Source organism: Peromyscus leucopus, chromosome 15 (genome assembly GCF_004664715.2).
Source record: "Peromyscus leucopus breed LL Stock chromosome 15, UCI_PerLeu_2.1, whole genome shotgun sequence".
Lineage (NCBI taxonomy): Eukaryota > Metazoa > Chordata > Mammalia > Rodentia > Cricetidae > Peromyscus > Peromyscus leucopus.
The window spans coordinates 24,339,630-24,360,995 of record NC_051076.1 but is presented as its reverse complement, the minus strand read 5'-3'; the positions used below and the strand labels follow the sequence as shown (position 1 = coordinate 24,360,995).

Sequence of the window (21,366 nt, the reverse complement as noted above, 5' to 3'; positions counted from 1 at the left end):
AAAACATAGCTTTGTCAATAACAGTGCTTAGAAAAATTAATGTTTATGTGTAGAGTACTGAAACTAGATCCCAGTCTTAACCCTGCATAAAGCTCCATTCTAAGTAGATCAAGGACCTTAGGATGAGACGTGAAATTATGAAACCATTTTACACTTCATATAGGCACAGGTAAGTAAAGGTTTTGGAGAAAGCTTTCCAGTACCTCAGAGCATATTAGAATGAAGGATTGCTTGACATTACACTTTTACAGCCAAGGAAAGTTTCAGCACAGTGAGATGACAGTCTTTTTTTTGTTTTGTTTTTGTTTTTGTTTTGTTTTTTCGAGACAGGGTTTCTCTGTGTAGCTTTGTGCTTTTCCTGGAGCTCACTTGGTAGCCCAGGCTGGCCTCGAACTCACAGAGATCCGCCTGCCTCTGCCTCCCGAGTGCTGGTATTAAAGGCGTGCACCACCAACGCCCGGCGAGTTGACAGTCTTATAGTTAAAAAACAACTTTGCTTTTTCTGCACCTGATAAAGAGTAATGTCTATAGTAGAACCAAAATACCAAACAACAATGAAAAACATTATTTAGTCAATAAATGGACAAATGAATTGAAAAGAATTTAAAACAGAAAATATAAATGGTGATTATATATATGAAAAAAACTTCAGCTATAGGGAGGTATGTAGCTAAAAGTTTTCCTGTGTCCCGCCTGGCCCGTGGTCAGGACAAATCTCTCTCACCCACTGGTCCCACAGCTGCTTGGACCAAAATAAACACACATAGGCTAGTATTATTTTTAAACTATGGTCATGGCGGGCTTCTTGTTATCTAGTTCTTCTATCTTAAATTAACCCATTTCTATAAATCTATACTTTGCCACATGGCTTGTGGCTTACCAGTACTTTTACATCTTGCTTCTTATGGTGGTGGCTGGCAGCATCTCCTCTGCTCTGTCTGTCTCCTTCCTCTCTCTCTAGTTAGAATGTCCCACCTAACCTTATTCTGCCTCACCATTGGCCAAACAGCTCTATTTATCAACCAGTCAGAGCAACACATATTCACAGCATACTGAATGACATCCTCCATCAGAGGTATACAGAAAAACTATGTTAATATTCAGTTTCATTTCAATCAGAACCACTAACTATGAAAACAAGAATTAATGAATGGTAGTCAGGCTGTGTGGGGGATCATAGTACACTGTAGTGGGAATAAATTAAAGTAATTATGTCCTTCATAGTTAAAGGAGGGAATTAGAGATCATGGTAAGCATAACAAGACTCAATATAAATATTACATGTTTTCACTCATGTGTAAAAGCTACATTTAATCTATATAATAAATGTACATGCAATAAGGGACATGCAAATAGGTGGGAAGGTTTGTTTAAATGTGATCCTGTTGATCGGAGGCAATACTGGTTAGTGCAGAGGGGAAAGCAATTAAAACATTTTTTTATACAGAATGTGTGTGTGTGTATACATGCACACTTGTGCACATACATGTTTAGTGAGTGCAGAAGGAGAACTATGGTGAGGGCATCTCTCAGTGGGAATTGTCAAGTAGGGCAGAAGAGTAAAGCAGTGGTGTGTGTGTGTGTGTGTGTGTGTGTGTACATACATACACACATATATGCACAAAAGTATCTTAATGAAACCCATTATTTTGTGTGTTAGCTAAAGAGAAATTAGTAAAAAGAACAAAACACCTAGATGATCATTTAATCAATTTACACATAATCAAAGAATTAATTAAACTGAAAGTTCATCATCACAGTGGACAGAAGAGAAATGAGTAGTTGTAAGGAAAGGATTAAGCATTCTCATTTCACTCAGGTCCTTCACAGTTCCAAGACAATGACACTGGACAAGTCAACAAATACAGGTTTGCTTAAAAAAGCAGTACAGGTACAGAGTCCTGGAAGAATAAAAAACAAACAAAAACCTGTGTGTGTGTATGTGAGTGTGTGTGTCTGTGTGTGTGAGTGTGTGTGCCTGTGTGTGAATGGTTGTGAGTGTGTGTGTGTGAGTGTGTGTGCCTGTGTGTGAATGGTTGTGAGTTTGTGTGTGTGAGTGTGTCTGTCTATGTGTGTGTGTATGAATATGAGTGTGTCTGTGTATGAGTATGAGTGTGTGAATGTCTATGTATGTGTGTGTGTGTGTGTGTGTGTGTGTGTGTGAGTGTATGAATGTCTGTATATGTGTGTGTAAGTGCGTACATGAGTGTGTGTTTGAATGACTGTTCATGTGTTCATGTATCAAGTAAGAAATCTAATAGAAGCTTCCTGGGGAAACCTTCCAACAGTGTTTATTTTTTGGCTGAATGAATTGTATTTGTTCAAGAAAACATTTTAACAGCTTATGAATATCTAAGATGCACAGAAGGATCACAAAGGGAGATGGATCAAATGGAAGGGATTTAGGATGAAATCAAGTGAATTTGGGTTTGGTTAGTTTGCTGCAGTATGTCTCAGAAGAATCTGCAATATTTTTCTTTTTGGACTACAGAGAAATAGAAGTTTTATTATAAGCAATATTATAAACATAAAAAAAATCCAGGTCCAAAGCCATTTACTGCTACAGATGTCTCTGACCCACACATGTCCTTGTATGCCACACCTTCTGTTACACATTACACTACCATACTTATTGCTAGACAAGACCTGCTAAACAGCACCTAATAGCTGACACAACATAGTAAACATCATATATATGGCACACCTTGTAATCCCATAAATTTCTAAGCTCACTGAATCTGCACTATTTTAAGGTAGTTGGAAACGTATTCCTTAATTTCACAGTGGAAAGGGGAGCATGAACAATTGTGTGTCGTCTTCAGTTGTCATGAGATTGAAAGCAACAGTTACTCAGGGAAGTACACGCTTTCTAGCCTCCAATATCCAGATGAGATTTTTCTTATGGTCCCCAAGAAGGAGGATTTTGAAGGTCTGGAGAGATAGATAAGTGGTCAAGAGTGCTTGCTGCTTTTTCTGAGTTTAGTATCCAACGGCTCATGACAACAGGTAAACACAAGGTCCAGGGGTCCTAACACCCTTCTCTGTCCCCCATGGACACCTGCACACATGGGGCATTCACACAATCAGATATATGCATGCATGCATAAATAAAAATAAAAATAAAATCTCAAGAGAGATATTATATGGTGTACCAAAATGTGGTATCACTGGCCCATTTCTGTTTTATCCAAATGTTTTGACACTGTTTAGCTAATAAGCTAATGAAGGAGTCCCAAAGATGAGGTGTTGTGCTCTGTCTTCCTGGGCTTGTCACACAATCCAGCGACAGAAGGATGGATTGTGTTTCATTCAGAGTATTAGTGTGTCATGTATTTTCCCTTTAGCCAGCTGGTCCTGAGTATGAATATCTTCTATTGGCAGTGATGGGATGATTCTTGATCAAAGAATCAAGTAAGAGCATATGGATGAGCTTACTAGAACATGTTAAGCTTTCCTTCCATTTTTATCTGTCAGAGACATACTGTATTAGAATTAAAAGACCATCTATGAGTCTCCAATCATAATGCATGCAATTTAAATTCTATTCAATAAACTCTTAAATGAACTAGATTTGAACAAAGTTGACGTATTTCATTAAGGAAGATGTGATCCAGGGAATTTTGTGCATGTTACTTATGGTGTAAACTGAAAAGAATATCTACTTGATGTATTTTATATTTTGGGGCTGGTGATTTAATTTTCTTTCCATTTTTAGTAGAGAGACATATGCTGCTGATCATATTACCTCCTCTTTCCAGTAGTTAGGTATGGTCGTTTCCACCTGTGATCCCACACTTGGGCAGTGGAAGCGGCTGGATCATGACTTTGAGGTTAGCCTGTGTTACATAATGAAGCCCCGTCTCTAAAACATGAACAAACAACAGATCACATCAAATTGCACTTGTAGGAACCCAGAACTTTAGATTCTGATGAGAATTTCGTGAAGTTATTTAAGAAACACAGACCATCAAAAGAATTCCTGAGGATATTATTTCTCCCTCTCTGCTTTAAGGTATTCTTTAAACCAAAATGGTCTAGTTTCTGTTTGTGTGTTTTTCAAAGGGACAATGGAGGTGGCAGTTTTCAATGTACCCTCAAAGTGTACTCATTGTATTGACTCTTCTGATATCTGATGGAAACACTTCCAGTCTCAGAGCTGGTTGAAAGTGATTCTGAGAAAAAGACTTTGGGTCCTAGATTGAGGGAAAAGGTAGAAAAAGGTGGATCACTTTATGTAAGAGACAGTCACGTTTATCGAGGAAGCTCAGTACAGGATTGAACTAAGCTGCCTTCTCAAGTCCACCTGCTCAGCGAGTGGGTCTTGAACTGTCACTCACAAGCCAACCATTGCTTCCTGTATGGTATCATTTCTTAACCCACTGCACAGCACTTTTGTTATTTGTAATTCTTTTCGCTCTTTTTTCCTTCCAGTATCTTTTCCTCCCTTCTATTTTAATGTTCTCCTTCTTCTCCATATCTCTACTACTTTTGATCTTAGTTCTCATTTATTTTCACTTTAGTTCTTGGTGGTGTTAGTTCATCTTTACTTTTCATCTGAGCCTCTAGATTCCTACACCCTAGCTTGTGACTTTGCAGGGTATTTTGAGATGTGAATTTTTCTTTGCTGTTTTAACATAGGGATTCAACAAAAGATCAATAAAAAGGATGGAGATAAATGGAGAACGAACCCAATCTAGTTACCTGCTGAATGAGATGGAGGGAAGCTGAGAATCTGAGGGTAGGGGTTCACAATATCTGACTGATAATTACCCTAATAAACAGGTTTATGATTATATTATTCTGGTGAACACACTTGTCAACATTGCCCACCCAGGCCTTAGAAGCTATCTTTTTTTGGACAGTTTACCACCAATTCAAGAACTGCAGAGGGAAAAAAAAGCTCAGAATCTGTGTGTACATGTCTAATGTAAAAAACAAACCCTAGATCATAAGCAGGAGAGCCGTTTGCTCTTACTGTAATATTTAAGTGGGAAGAAGAAGAAAGATACTTCCCTCCATCTCCTCTTCAGGCAGGACTTGTCTGTGGGTCTCTATTTGGGAGGAAGCAGAAGAGATGGAAGCAGATTTGGGGTTTTCTGTATTTACTGTTGATTAGCTTTCAGACAATAGATCCCTGTTCAAATGGAGATGACACTGGTGCCAAGATGCACATAAGCAGAATGTGCTCTTTTTGATTAGCCTGATGAAGGAGCGTTGTCTGGGACAATGTTGCATTTTAAAGCCTCTTGTTTATATTCTAGCACACTCTGACATCTGATGGCAAGTGACTATTGCATGTTATTCTCTGATCTTTGTTTTTAAAGATAAAATCTTAGCTGAGGTTCAGGAAATAAGTAGATAGAAGGCAGATATGTACTACCTTTTAAGAGTTCGTTTCTCCTCCCTAACAAGGTTGCCCAACTTTTTTATGGTAGCACTAAGTCTCTGCTTGATACAGTGTTTCGTTTGTTTTCATTCTCATATTCACTTTGTAAATGTTTTGAGCACTTAACTGTTAGCAAACACTGCTCTGTTTGTACAACAGGAGGTCATTTGACAAAAGTACCTACTTGCATGGAGTGTATGTTATGGTGGAGCGTGTTACCTAGTTTTTCATTGTTATAAAAAGTGCATGATAAAAATCAAGTTAAAGAATGAAAAAAAATTATTGTGGTTCATGACTTCAGAGGTTTCTGTTTGTGGTAAGTTAGTCCCATGATTTTGGATCTGTGGTAAAGCAGACCATTGCGTGTCTGCTTATATGGTGAATCAGAGCAGTTCCCGTTTTAACAACCAGGAACTAGAGAAGGGTGATGTGTAGGGTTCCCTTATTTCCTTTAAGGGATGTTCAAAGTGACCAATAATGCCTCATCTTCTAAAGTTCTGACCACACAATAACAATACCAACTTGAAGTCAAAACCTTGAAGACATAAGCATTCAGGGATACTTCTCAACTCCAAAGATAACATAGAGTAATAGATAAGTAGCAAAGAGATGAACTGTGGAATGTAGGGTATGATGACCAATCCTTTGGAGCAGATGAGGGCTGGGGACCAGGGAATCCTAGGGAGGTATGAAGGTGCAGTTACCATAGAGTACACAGAAGTACAAGATGAAAAAGAGGCAATGCCATGTGGCAGAATGTAGGTGATTAGAAATGGGTTGATTTAAGTTGTAAGGGCTAGTTAGTAATAATTCTGAGTTATCGACTGAACATTTATAATTAATATTTCATCTTCGTGTCAGTTATTTGGGAACTGGCAGGTGGAAAAGAAAAGTCTGCCTATAGGCCTGAACAAAAATCTCAGAAGGGACCAAGGAATGGTGAGATTGCAGGTATAGGGAAAGAAGAGTGTTTGTTATGGGAAAGGTGCAGGTTTCATGTTAGAAGATGGCTGTGAGGGGAGGAGCATAGTCAGCTAGTGGGGAAGGGGGAGTGGTTACATAGACCAGGAAGCGTAGGCAGGTGATACAAGGCCGGTAAGCCTGTGTCGAGGCTATGGTGTTCCTCCCAGTACAAAGAAAGCCTTCAATGCAGCTTCACGGTACAGTACGCTCTGTAAGCACTAACCACACAATGTATGTCTGCAGCACTGTTGTGGGCATCAGTTATGACACTTACGGACAGTGACTCCTCTACCTTATTTGCAGTGCCTTGTCCATACCCCTCTCCCTAACAGACAAAAGACTTAAACTCCTGCATTCATCTTGCCCATGAATGGGCTGCTCATCTCTGAAATGCAGAGGATGGATGAGATATTTATTTTCATATTCTTAAATATTCACACAGAGGATACTGCCCTCTAGCTTAAACAACAACAACAGCAATGTCCATTTATCCTCATGTGTTTCCAGTATGATAAATTTGTCATTTTGCAGAATCTCAAATGACAAGAAGGACTGAAGGTAGAAAATCCCTTCAGAATCCCTTCTTGCTTGTGCCTCTTGGTGGCAGTATTTGTTATCTCTCACTGAAAGCAGAACTGAATTTGTCAGTATTTTAAAGAGCTTTAAAATTCCTTACTTTAAGACTGAGGTGGTCTCATCCTGTATGAATTTTCACCAAGTGAATAGCTCCATTGACATTCTTAAGCAGGGACTTTTGGGGGGAAAAAAAACTGGGAAAAATAATTAAGGCTGGTACACAGAGCAGAGCACAGGGCTACTCCTGTTTGTGAAGTAGCTAATGACACAAGTGTGTGTCATCATGTGTTTGTTATACTGAAAAGCAGTCATATTCTCATGATGAACTAAGAGAATTGGAAAAAAAGACTGGGTATTTTTGATACTTACTGTGAAAATATACATCTAGTGGAAGCTTTAGCTTTTAACTGAGGAAATGGGAAATTTTATTCTTTAAGGTATTGACTGTCTGCTTCCTTTCCAATCCAGAACCTCAATCCTCTATTTTGGAAAGCCCGAAAACATGTTCAAACGGTGTCCAGCAGGTAAGAAAACCTCATTAGGACGGCAAATTCCCATTTCCATTATTTACCTTAAACCAGTGATCGGTCTGTGATTGACATTCCTATCTGCACAGATGGCTGGGTTGCCCGAGTATTAGCTCCCAGGGGAATCCTGTCAGGCAAAATGAAATGCTTCTCTTTATTTATATTTTGTAATTCCATCCATCCTTCAAGTAGGACCAGGTACAAGCTTTAGAGAGCTCTAACATTCTGTATCCAACCAGAGAGCAGGCCCCAGTGTTTGCTGTCTCCAGCAGAAACTCCAGGCCACCTCAGGAAATGTCTGTGCTGAACCATGTTGGCATGGCCTTTCTAGTATCTAGTAAGATACCTTTCCACCATGCTATGGATAGGAACAAGGTCTTTGTGCATGGCTGGCAATGACTGTGTTATTGAGCCCCCAAAACTCGACTGATTTAGACGATGAGACATTTGATGGCATCTTTTTAGACACCTTTATCTATTACTACCCACGTCTATAATCCCCATGCTGGGGAGGCAGAGATAGGTAGAGCCTAGAAACTCATGGGCGTAGTCAAATTGGTGAATTCTAACTTCATTGATAGACCCTGCAAAGGTAGAAAATGATTAAGGAAGATATTGGATATTGAATTATTGTGTGTGCCCCCATATGCACACACAAACATGCTCTGACACATATGCAGCCATGCATATACACACAGAAATAAATAATTTAAAATGTCCAGAAAAGAAATATTTCCTAGAACACTTACTGTGGATAGCAGTTGCTCTTCTGGATATACAAGGAGCTGTTGAGCTGATTTATAATTATTCCCAACTATGCTTTTGACAATGGTTTCATACTGCATTAGAAAATAAGCTAGTCTACATTGTTCGCACATAGGAAGGAGATTGCTTCTGGTCTATGGAAGATGAGAGGGCCCTCACTTGAACTCTAAACCTATGTTGGTTTCTGATAATAGTGGCATATGTAGATTATGTAAGACATGGCGTTCTCCCCTCTGAACTTGAGAGTTGCTGACATTTGAGAACTCTTTAAAGCGAAGAGCGAGTTCTCTTTTAAAAATAAGTTTATTGTTACATTAAAGTGCTCATCTTGGAAGCGAGGTCAGGCTATGAGGTTTGCTGAAATTTGGACAGTCCCAGGGTTCTCTACAACACTCCAGCTAGATGAGCTTTTACTCTTCAGAATCAAGCTACTGTTAGGGACATTCCCAGCTTTCTGTTGTTTGTGTCAGAGAAGAGACCTGTACTGACGTAGGTGCACCAGGCATGGCTGGTGGTTATTTAATTAGCTGCAATGGTTAGTTTACCCCAATCAGAGAAAGGAAGCTAAAATTATGAAACTGGAATAGTAAAACCAGCAATGGTAAACAAACAAACAACAGCAGAAATCTATTGCAATGGAAATCTATTGCAATGGAGCGCGATCGATGGTTAGGTGGGTGGTTAAGAGCAGTTGCTGCCCCTTGCAGAGGACTGGGTTCAGTTCTTATGTATGTATTTATTGACCTATGTAGTCCTTACAGTGATACTTTAAGAAATAGCAACTATGTTTCCCCTTCTACTGAAAAAGCGATATTTGGAGGAGCTGAAAGCAACTCTGCTAAAACTACAAAAGCCATAACAAGAAGCTAAAATTGGAGCGTATACCTTTTGTAAGAGTCAGATCTCCAGATATGTAATAGAGATATATAAGCCCATTATTTCACTTTTGTCTCTTTCTTTTGAAGTTTTACTCTAACTTCAATGTGTTAAATTGTATTAATTCTAGTGTTTAATTGCTTGGGTGGGCGGATTTTACAGTTTCTGCCAAGTAAACCCTTTGCAGTTTGCATCGTGGTCACTAGAGGGCAGCTCTGCACCTCTGTAAATTACCACTGCAGCTGGACAAGGAATGCTCCAGTTTGTTGTGTGTGGATGATGATCAGAAGCAGTTTGCTGGCCCATCCAGCGCTGCCTGTGTTATTCTGTGGTTGGAATAGGAGATGTTAGGGACTGCGTAGCCAGACCTCCAACGCCTTCCTCAGGCGTGTGTTCAGGCACCTGTTCTCTCCACTGAAACTTTTCGGAATTTGTTGAACGAAGTTTGAGTGTTATTCGGCCCCATAATTAGCAATTCTAAGTGTCCAGCATCCCTAGAAACAGCACACATGCGACCCCTGAAGCGCCTTTGCAGGACCAGGATTTGCATGCTGTCTGCTGTGCGTCCAGACTGGTCGGGTGCTGAAAGAAAACACAGTGGACTCCCATGAGCAAAGAGATGAACATAGTTCCTTTTTCAGTGCTCCTGTGGAGAGTCTTACAGAATCCAGGAGGTCGTTCTAAAGACAAAATCACATTCTTCGGATCTGGATGACTTTTCCAAAACATTTCTTTGCCATGGTTAACTTTAAACTTCGATGCTTGGGGCCATTTTCCTGCCTCAACTTCCCAGATGTGCCACTTGACCAGGTACTTGCTCAGAAGACTGTGTTGTCTGAAGGATTGCGCCATAAAATTAAAATGGACCTCTTTTGCCTTTCACACACAGCCTGCGATATTTAAGCTTCCATATTCAGTGTGAATGGAAAATCCTTCTGGCCCAACTCAGTTTACGATCATTTTAGTTGCTCACTCAGCACTTCAGCGGGGGTTAGATAGTGGGTCTCAGGAGGTCCAAGGTGCTCAGGATGGCAGAGAAGCACAGACACTCCGTGGTGGAGATACAGGCACAAACCTGGTAATACTTGATGAGGGTGTTTACCCTGCTGTGCCCCAGGGATGACAGAACTTTTCTGGAAAGAACATTTTTGTTTTTTGGGAACTCAAAGGAGATGAGAGAATCGTGTAGGTATTTTAGCATCCAAAAAAGGAGGAGAGAGTCTCGTTTCAGGTTTTTGTCATTGCTTTGAGGCAGGGTCTCACTGTGTACCTCTGTCTAGCCCCGAACTCACTCTGTAGATCAGGCTGGCCTCAAACCCATAGTGACCCCCTTGCCACTGCCCCCTTTCCCACAAGTGCTGGGATTAAAGGTGTATGCCACCAGGCCCAGCTCTTGTATTGGTTTTAAAAATGAAAAGCAGTTAACCTCTGGGAAGCAGTAAGAGTGTGTGTTTAGCATGGTGGGAAAGAAATGGATGCCACACAGTATTTTTGTTTTACTCCAGAGTGGCGAGGGCTTAGAGATACAATGAAACTAACAGCTTGTTCTATTGAGTTTTAGATGGTGTACAATCAGTTCATGCCACACAACATTGTCAAGGGGAGAAGGGTACAACATTCAGGAAGTGAATCTGATGGGATTCACTGAGGAGACTCCCTTGCTTATGAAAGGATACTTTCCCATGATCATACATCTTCTGACCTGCTGTGTACTAGGATGCTTACAGGAGACAGGGAAGATGTGAAGACTTAAGACCGCAGGGCCCTTTCATGTTAGCATGTCTATTGGTCTTGCTCAGGTCTTGTTTAGGTGGCCATGTTGATGATGAGACCGTGTGGGTGTGTCTTCTCTGATATTTCTAGGAGATGAATTCTCACCTAAACTTCCGGATCCTCTGGCTCTCCTAACCTTTCTGGCCCCTCTTCTGCCGTGGTCCTCGAGCCTTAGCTGCAGGAGCTGGGTTATAGGCATTTCAGTTGGTGCCGGGCACCGCTAAGTCACTTGCTCTCTGCATTTGATTGGCTGTGGTTTTTCTGTAATGATTTCCATCTGTTGTGAGGAGATGTTTCTTGAATGAGGGGTGAGACCTGTACTTATCTGTGGGTCTATAAGGACAAATATTTAGAATGTAGTTAGAAATTATGCTGGTTTAATAAAGTGGCGGTTGCATTTCAATTTCAAAAAATAAAAATAATATGTATTTTAAAGGAACTTAACAAAACTATGAAACAAAAACGAAGAAGCAGTCAGTTTAGTTATAGGGCCGTATCTTCTCCATATATCTATAAATCAACTTACAAGATACAGTGTAACTGCCAAGGTATTTAACGTATGTTGTAGAATACTGGAGAAATTAGAGAAATAAAAAGGTTGTGGAGAAACTGTAATGAAGAATAGTTTCTGAGGAAGGTGATTTCTTCATCAACCTAATTTGCATGAGTATGGAAAGAAGAGTATTCCATACGGGAGAAGAAAGCAGAGGAAGTCAACTTGGCATCCGGGTGGCACTGTCCTGTTGGCTTGACTCTCTCCTCCTATGGAAACTTGGTCCACTGCATGGACTGGACAGTGATTGAGCCCAGGGCCCACTGGTATCTGGATCCATAGTGTCCTCCCGAATCTCCTTACTTCCAGTTTTGACCCCTTCTAATCTCTTCCTGTACGTGGCCCCAGAGTTATCTTCCTGAAAACACAAATCTGTTTACCCCTGATATCTGCTTCGACTTATTCAAGGACTGCTCGTTGTGTCTCTAAAAGGTCTCAGGCCTGTGAGTTTGACATACAGGGTCCCCCTCTGACCGTGGCTGCCTTGGTCTTCTCTCACTGTCTTCCCTACAGATCCAGCTTGGTCTAGGGGGAAAGCATCGTTTCGTGATGACGCCACTATCCGTTGTATCTGCCCTTGCATGTCTCTTGTCTGTTCTCATATGCCCTGTTATAAAATGGACATGATTTCATCTTGACTTCCTCTTAGACACTGTGAAAAGCCTCATTCTCCAGAGGCCTTTTGGAGTCTTTACACTGTAGCCACTGTGCCCATGCCTCTGTCTAGAATCACTTGGATTTAAGCACAGGGATCGAGACCCTTAAGGATAATGCTATAATAGTGCTTTGCTTTGTCTCTCCAGTATCTAGCACAGAGCCTGGCAGATGGAGAGAACCCAGAGAAATGTTTGATGAATGAATAGATAGATGATGACCATACGGATGAGAAAGAACAAAGGGCATGTCTCAGGCACTTGTAGACAATTCACTTGCAGAGGATCATGGGCTGTGGAGCAGATTTCCTGAGCACAAATCCCAGGTTTCTAGTATAAGGTGGAGAACTGTCAGAATGAAGCAAAGGCAGACACCGACTATGATACTACAGACAGATTTTAATCCATGGTTACTGCTGCAGTGGGGTGAAGTTCTGCTGTGAACTGGTCAGCTTTGCATTGGACAGAGATGAATGTTTAAAAGGGAATGAGAAAAGGCTTGGGAGAGTCAGACAGTGAACACGACAATGGCTTTTTACTGAGCGTAAGTTCCTCATAACAGCTAAGGTCAGTTGTGTCTGTGAGCTGGCAATGACAGAAGCTGAGATTCTGTCCCATCTCAGAGTTGAAGAGACGGCGGCCTTATCTTTAGCTGCCACTGAAACAGATAAAAGGCGTTGGCAATCTTGTGTTTTCTCACACAGTTGCATTTAAGCGAGAGCATACAGTCATTCTAAGGATGTGGCCTTGAGAAATATTGGCGTTTGCTCAAGTGTTTTAAAAACAAGGTTTGAAGCCACAGAGGAAGCTGGTTACAGTTTGGTCAAGAAAGGATCTTTGTTAGACCTTGTTTTTGTTTGTTTCCCCTTGCTTCAGAAAACTGAAGGTCAGGGGTTGGGTAATGTAGAAATGTTGGAGGTTTATTTAGTTCACAGGGATGGAGGTTAGAATGTCCTAGAGGGTAGCACTGGCATGTCTCAAGGGCCTTCTCCTTATAAGATAGCAGGGAACAGTAATGCATGGTGAGAGACCAAAACTCCGAGCCTAGATGGCTCTTCTTTTCACAAAGTCATTACCCTAGTGACATCACCAAGTCCTATCTAATCCCAAAGAAACTCACCTCCAAAGGCCATTTCTTGAGGTTTTTTTGTTTTAATTACTTTGGGGGTAACATTTCCTGCTCATGACTTGTGTCATAACCATAACAGACCTTAAGTCAAACTGCTAATGAAATGTTAGCTATTGAAGTGAGTACAGCGTCTGTTACTCTCCTCAGAGAGAAGTATTTTATTCAGTGTCTTAGTTTCCTCACCTGTAAAATGGGCGTATGAATCTTTCCTATCTGAGGGGCTTTGAAGGTTTTAAGCATATTAATTTGTGGAAGATGATTTGAAGAGCTTAAGGCACATAATCAACACAGATTGTTAGTTGTTATTGTGTCAGAGCAATACTTTCTATTTGTGTTTTATTTTCTGTTAATGTTGAGGATGGAACTCAGGATCTTTTGTACATGGTGGCAAATGCCACACCATTGAGATACACCACTCCTCATTATTCATGGATTGTATATTTGCAAACTCACCTTTTGGTTAAAACTGATTGTGGTGCTTATGCTTCTTTGGTACATTTCTGGTCATTTGCAACCTTGCACAGTGTGATAAAAAATTCTGCTCTCTGAACTGTGTGTTTTCCCAGGTAAGTTTGAACAAAGGGATGTCTGTAAACAAGCATGCTTTGCATGGTCTATTAAGTGCCCTGCCTTTCACATTTTTGTGGTATTTCCTTGGTAATTCCACTGTTTGAAATGGCTTGACACTTAGTGTTAAAATGTTGTCGATGTTCCCAAGTGTCAGAAGGCCTTGGTGGACCTAGTGGAAAGACTACATGTTGGGCTTTGTTCCAGCAGGAGCTAGAGTTTCATGGGCCATCAGTTCAGTGTTAGTGAATCAACAATAGGTCTTAAATAAGACAGCTTTCAACAGGGACACATGCTTAAAAAGGAAAAAAAGATTACACATGGATCATGTGACAAAATGTGACCTGAGGCTTGCTGGAATCCAACCCTGTATTTTCCTGAAGAGCTGTGCCTCAGCATTGATTAATTGAGGGTTTTCAGGGTCTTTGCTTATGACAAGTTTGAAGAACGCAGGTTGATTGTATTGTAGTTAATCCTCAGAGTACCCCTCTGCAGTAGGCCAGTGGAGTGTTTGTCACAGTTTACAGGAGGGCAGGCCTGTGTTGGCCTGTGGTTTCAGGCTGTAGGCCACCGTCTTGGTCTGTTTTGCTTCTAGGCCCAGGCTTGGTGAGACAGAACATCACAGGGGAACAATGTTCAGTGGAGCAAAGTGGCTCCCCTCACGGGGGACAGGAGATCAAGCCTACCAAACAGACTAGCTGAGGGATGGGAGACTGCCTTCAGAATCACACAGTGACCTACTTCCTCCAACCAAACTCAGCTTCCTAAAGCTAGGAGCTCTTTAATCAATTAAGACTTTGACGAAGTTGGCACCCTCATAACCCAATCACTCTTCAATAGCCCTATGAGTTAGAGACCACACACTCCCCACATGACCCTTTCAGGATGAGGGAGATTCGTATCTGAACCGTGACATGGGCTACCTTCATCATACAGGTCATTAAAGACCTTATGAGCCTTGTGAGAAATTAACATGTTCTCAGCAAGCAGAGGCCAAATGTCTCCAAGAAGGAAATAAAGTGCCTGGCAAAGGAACCTGGAATTGATCTGGAGAGGAACAACAGTAGGACCAATCAGGAGTGCAGTTCCAAGTTGCTGAGAGTCTCTCAGCTAAGACTTTATGTAATGCAACAGAAATGATAACCAATGACCCAGGTGGTGACGGTGGTAACTGTGCTGGGTGCAAATTAGTCTCAGCAAAGGTAGCATCAATGGGGAACTAATTAGAAATGCCACCTGATGGAATTGCTAACCCTAGGGATGGGGACAGGAGGCCATGGTTTAACAAGCCCCTTGTGATTCTTAGGAGCATTCCTTGTAAGAGACAGTGGCTCAGCCATTAACAGGAGTTCAAAGCTCTTAGGACTTGCTATTTTGTTGGAGGATAAGATACAGTTTAGTTTTAAGGACAAAGGCTGGGTGATCAAATAATAACAGCTAAGCTGTCACAAGACGGAAGTGAACCAGCGATGAAAAGGAAACACTAGAAGTCATCACTGGACAGGAGAGACTGGGGGTTTAGAAAAATGATTTGAGTATATGCAGCCAACTAAGTTGCCCAAAGATAAAATCCCTATTCTAACTCCTACCAAGGGGAAAAAAAAAGTGAACAAACAATAAATAAAATGAAACAAAAAAATGAAAAAAATAAAAAACCAAACAAACAGAGAGGGGACTAGAGAAGGTGGAATCTGAAATAGCCAAGAGAGGAGAGGATTTTATGAAGAAAGACATGAGTAGGAGTCTTGAGTACTTGTCACAGGCAGGGTTAAGGCCACAGTGTTTACAATAAGGACATGAGCAGCACTGGGAGAGCAATTCCCTTAGCATGGCACGGTCTGAGGAACACTGTACCATGAACTGATAATCTTATCCATTGTATCTGATTTCCCCTAAGCTTTATTTTTATGGCATTTGACAGTAGCTGGGTGTTAGCGCAAGGGAAGCAAGTGCTTAGTAGATGGCACACCAATTATAGGGCTTTTCTTCCGGGGACTGTCTAAGTAAAGGTAGCTGTGTACTCTCAGAGTATGGTCCAGCAGCCTGCCAGAACATTAACTTAGTAGCAGGATAGAAACTCCAAAGGCAGGACAGTGAAAGTAGCAGATACCTCTCTTTTGTTGACGTCTTGTTCTCTTGACTCTTTCCCAAATATATTATTACTTCTACCAGGGTTCCTTACCAATGATTCCTGTATTCTTTACATCAATCTGTTGATGATCTGTTATGCTAAATGTAATATGGCCTGTTAGCCAGTTATCATTTCTAACTTATCTCCCCACAATGCATATCACATGTCTCATTTATGGACAAGAGACTTTACCAGATTCATTTTGGGCCAAGCACATAATAATTTTCAACAATGCATTATTCATTTTATTATAAAAATTGGTGGGGCCAGGGAGATGCCTCAGTGGAGGAACACTCCTACACAGATTAAAGACCCAAGTTTTGAAACTCATCACCCATATAAAAAGCTGTGTGTGGCTGGCTGTATGTACTCATAAACCCAGTACTATGAGGGTGAGGGTGGGCAGAGAGAGGTTGATTGCAGGGGCTTGAAGACCACCAGTCTAGCTGAAAAAATGGTGAGCTCCAGGTTCATTGAGCGATCTTGTCTTAAGTGAGTAATACAGAAAATAATAGAGGAAGACATCCAACATTCTGCTCTGGCCTCCATAAGCATCTTCCCCTCCCCCCAATAAATGCTGTTAGAACTCTGTGAAGCTCTTGTTTTCTGTAATAAGTTCCACTTTAAATAACCCTAGATAAGTTATTTACAATTTCTCATATGCCCTAGCATTTTCCCCCCTTTCTTGAAATTACCCCTAAAATTTGAAATTAAAAAAAAATTTTTTTATAAGTAATTACACCTGTTTAAAGTCTGGATTTACTTTCAATGGGATCCTGTCTAGCATACTTAGGTTATTTTTGGAATGTCATTGGCTTGTTTCAAAACCATAGGGTATTTTAGAATTCAAAATATGAGAAATAGAATTTATATTTTCATTGAATAGTAAGCTTTCTTGTGTAGATGTGTGTAGGGTCCTCATTTGTCAGTAAAGTGACCTAAAATTAACAGAACTTGCAAATCTGAGTGAGGTAGACAATGAATTACGTGTCTCATGTCAACGTTTACAAAATCAATTTAGTATTAACTTACCAGTGAGCAGTTTTTATATTCTAGGCTCTGAAAGCACCCTGCTTTCATAACATAATAAAGTTTTAAAGATGAGCCCATTAGCTTTTCAGCAAGAGCTTGCTTGAGTGTATCTTGGCTTCTTCTCTGACAGTTGTAACCTTAATGTTACTGTAATGGGTTCTTTTCTGGGAATCGGATAATCTTGCACTTGGGAACATGTTTTTGATGAACATTTTATTCTTTCAATGGCACTTTGTATTTTGTGATATTCAAGTGGTCAAACAATTTATAAGAACTAGCCATCACCACCCACGTTTAAGATTATACAGGAAAAGAAAAAATTTGGCTATGTGATTGCATAGAATTGTTCAGCCAAATAGGAGGGCAGCTTCTCCTGCTCTTGATGATCTAGGGATTTGAAACAATATTTCTGAACACAGATAATCTCAAAATTGGTAATATATAAATGCATTGCTTTTTATATGGTTTAAGTCAGGTTTATATCAATATTGTGTACCCTAATAAATTTGCCTGAAGATCAGAGAAACAGAACAGCCAGCCGCTAGGTCTTCCCTCTACGAAATCCTCAGTCTAGAGACAGTGAGTTCTTGTTTCTTCACACCTTATATACCTTTCTCTCCCCTACTATATCACTTCCTGGGATTAAAGGTGTGTGTGCTTCCCAAGCAAAGGCATGTTTTTGATGAACACGTGATCTCAAGTGCTGGGATTAAAGGTAGGTGCCACCACTGCCTGACCTCTATGTCTAATCTAGTGGCTGGCTCTGTCCTCTGATCCTCAGGCAGGTTTATTAGGGTACACAATATATCACCACATCTTAATGTGTCTACAAGTGCATATATATGCATATACACACACACACACACACACACACACACACACACACACACACACACATATATCTGTTACATAGATTTTTTTATAAAACTGCCACAACTATACTTTGCCCTTCCTTTTAAAGAGTGATGTAACTTTTTATAGCTATCACCATGAGCACTGGATAAACTATTGCACAATTCTGGAAATGCTAAGAGCATTTTTGTGAAGAAGTCTAAGATAACAAAGTGCATTTCTTCAATGTCAAGTCCCTTGAGAATCAGATATATCCTCTAGCTGTACCCTTAAGTTCCAGGCACTGGACACAGGGTAACAGGCTCCAAACTTGAGGGCTTTTTGTGGACCACAGAGTGCCTAGCAGTCTCTTGGAGATTAGGTTGTGGCTTTGTCAGTGGGTGGGCCCTGCAGATCTTCACTTCATGTGGGTCTTGGGCATGTAATGTTTGCTTACATGGCCAGAAGATAGCCAGCCCTTTTTCTTGATAATGACCTATATTTACCATATAAAGTCCTTAAAAAAAAAAAGAAGATAACCCATAGAGAAATCAACTGCTACAGTTGACAAGCAACACAGCCTTCTTTGAGAACACAACAGGAACTGTTGTCATGGATGCTGGGAGTACTCAGCAGGAGCCAGCCAGCCCTTGACTGATTGTCCTGGATAAGGAAGGCCAGATAAGATTCCTTGATGACTCTTAGCTAAGTTGAGATCTGAAAATCTTATATACATTTGGCTACTCTGTAACAGTGTCTGGGTGGCTGGTCTTTCTTAGGTTACACGGTAGTCAGTTAAGGTTTGAGATGAACATATCTACTCTGCTTTCTAGATGAAAAAGGGGGATTGTACTTTCCAATATTTCACGGGCTGAGTTAAAGATCATCAGAAAGGAAATGCAAATTCTGGGAATTTTTTTTTTTTTATCTTTTTATTCTTCTGAAGTAGAAATAATGTAAAAAGTAGGAATGTCTCTCATCCCAACTTTTCTTCCTTTTTCTTTGTCTATAAACTTATCTGTATGAAAAAAAAAAGTTCCCTGTAAAAACATTCCATCTCTTGTCTTTGTAGTGTGATTATTAATACCTTCAAGAATTCCTTAACTCTGCACTTCCTGGCCCCACACAGCTAACTACCATGTTAGTTAGAGATTTAGTTTTGGAATTTTATTCCCCTATTACTGTTTCCTCTGCCATATCTTTGTTCTACTTCTTACTATGTTACATACTTGAAAATCTTTGAAGCTTAGAGAATGTGTGTATTTCTATATTATCAGTTCCTTATTTTCTTAGCTTTTTAAAAACGATTTAAGTGTCTTAAAAAAACAAATGAAAGACATGAAAAATACATGTTAGTAAATTGAATGTGTATATAGGTAGGCCTGGTGTTACAGGCCTGGAATCTCAGCTACTCAAAGGCTGAAGCAGGGGGATTACAAATTTAAAGACTGTCTGGATTGCAGCAGAGATTCATAGTCAGTCTGGGAAACATAGTGAGACCCTGCCTCATAATGAAAGACAAATCTAGCAAGGGCTGATTGTAGATCTCAGTGGGATAGCATGTATGAGGCCCTAGGTTCAGTTCCTCGTACCATCAAATAAATAAAATAAATGAGTAAATTTAATACAGTATTTGGCTCAGCCTCAAGTCCTCCCCTTTTCTCACTAAGCATCTCTCACGACCTCCTGTGCTCAAAACTGTAATTTTAATATAATTAGAATAGGCTCTCTGCCAGGATTAGTTTATCAATGATCTCATAATGTTTTAAGCCACACAATACAAATGCCATGTGAGGAGAAATCACCCATCTTTCAGAAGCTATATCTCTTAGTATCAGAAAAAGTGAAGATGGAACATTGGAATTATGTATCCTGGGATCATGTATTTACCTAAAAGTTTTTATTAAAAAATATTTTTAAATATAAAATTTATATACCTCCCTGTTATGATGAAACTGTTTTTATCTTCTCTCCTTCCCTTCATTATATGGTTTAAGGCTAAGGCTTTATGCATGCTCAGCAAGTAGTCTACCACTGAGGCCTAGCCCCAATCTAGTAAATGATATGGTCACTTAGCTTTTAAATTTTGGTCTTTTGGAACAGAACACTACCTACCCCCCATATAACTAAATCTGAAATATTGGTATATTTTCTACCAATTAGGCTTTGTTGTTAAATGACTTGTACACAAGAGACATTGCCACTTAATAAGATATTTTAATAAGAAGTTTTAATGGAGCAATGGGAAAGTTTGAAGGATGTTCTCTATGGTGCATATTTCAGCTTTTGATTCTTAATCTACCTGGAAATCTGACACCTTTGGGGGTGACAGTCACAAATTAGAGTACAAATTGTAATCTTGTTCTTGAGGAACTTCAGGTTTTCAAATCCTCACACTTCTAAACCTCTCCATAACTTCATCTAATAGGTTAAGCCTAGCTACAAGGGAATCTGTAAATATCATAGCCTTTCCATTTCTATAAAACAGAAGAAGGAAGCTTTTAGTTGGGTGAGCCAATAGTTAAAACATTGTCAAGAGTGGATTTCACTCAAGAGATTGTTCTGAGCAGTCCAGTCCCAGTCTGAGAATTGGCCCCAGGATGCTGTGGTGTTAAAGAAGGAAGACAGCTTGAGGATCACAATTTATTAGATACTTACTCAGAAGTGTGGGCCTGGGCAGCAGCGAGAGCCACAAATCCCCTCGATTACAGTCAGAAGGAAAGTTGTATATGTTGGTGCAGTCAGAAGTGGCTTCATCCAAGTCAGAGCACACCTGGTTTATTTCACACTAATATCAATGTCAGGGGCATTCCTGGCACAAGGGCCCAGCCATAAAGCTCCACATACCACTCCAATGTTCTGGGAAAGTATTGCGGGAAGGCTGATGGGGGTTATTTAGTAGTAGTCATTGATGTTATGACACAAGGTGGCTGTGGTCATATCGAGGGGAACCCTTACAACTGTCTTTGTCTGGTACCCGTTATCATGTGCAATATGATTTGTTTGTTTGCTGTTTACCTTTTGCTGACTGGCTTTGTAATTAGAATTTTAAAATCTCCAAATATTCCCTGTTGCTGCTACTCTAACTCCTACCGTCACTTGGCTTCGGTGTGTGTTTTGAGGAGATGGTCTGTGAATGTGGGGATGTAAATCTTTGTTGGAAGGACCGTAATAGCTGTTTCAGTGTGAGGCCTTTATGGCACAATCATTTTCCCCTTTCACTTTATTTTTCTAGTTGTCCTATAATTTCATACTAGTTTTATTGTATTTAAATTGTTGATGGAAATGAATTAGCTTCATTGATATGACTTAAGAATTGGATTTAGGAACTCTCTTCTGTAATTTATTTCCTGCATTTCATTCATCATTGAACTCACATTTTCACTTTTTCATTTATTTGTTTATTTTGTGTGTAGGGGCACATGAAAGTCACAGTGTGCGTGTGGAGGGCAGAGGACAACTGTCAGGAGTAGGTTCCCCTCTTCCAGCATGCAGGTTCTGGGGACCAAACTCAGGTTGTCAGACTTGGTGATGAGTGCCTTTCCTTGCTGAACCATCCCACTGGCCCTAAAGGAACCTTTTTTATAACTCTTGGTGGAAAAAT

The 21,366-nt window shown here is 40.3% G+C and overlaps 1 protein-coding gene across 1 annotated transcript in view; it reads left to right on the top strand.

Moving 5' to 3' along the window:
- The window catches only part of Fmn2 (formin 2), a 301,328-nt gene that overhangs the window by 71,843 nt on the left and 208,119 nt on the right, over positions 1–21,366 (top strand). Inside the window, 1 exon segment of the mRNA XM_028865546.2 lies at positions 7,394–7,449. Coding sequence (XP_028721379.1) covers positions 7,394–7,449 — 56 coding nt within the window.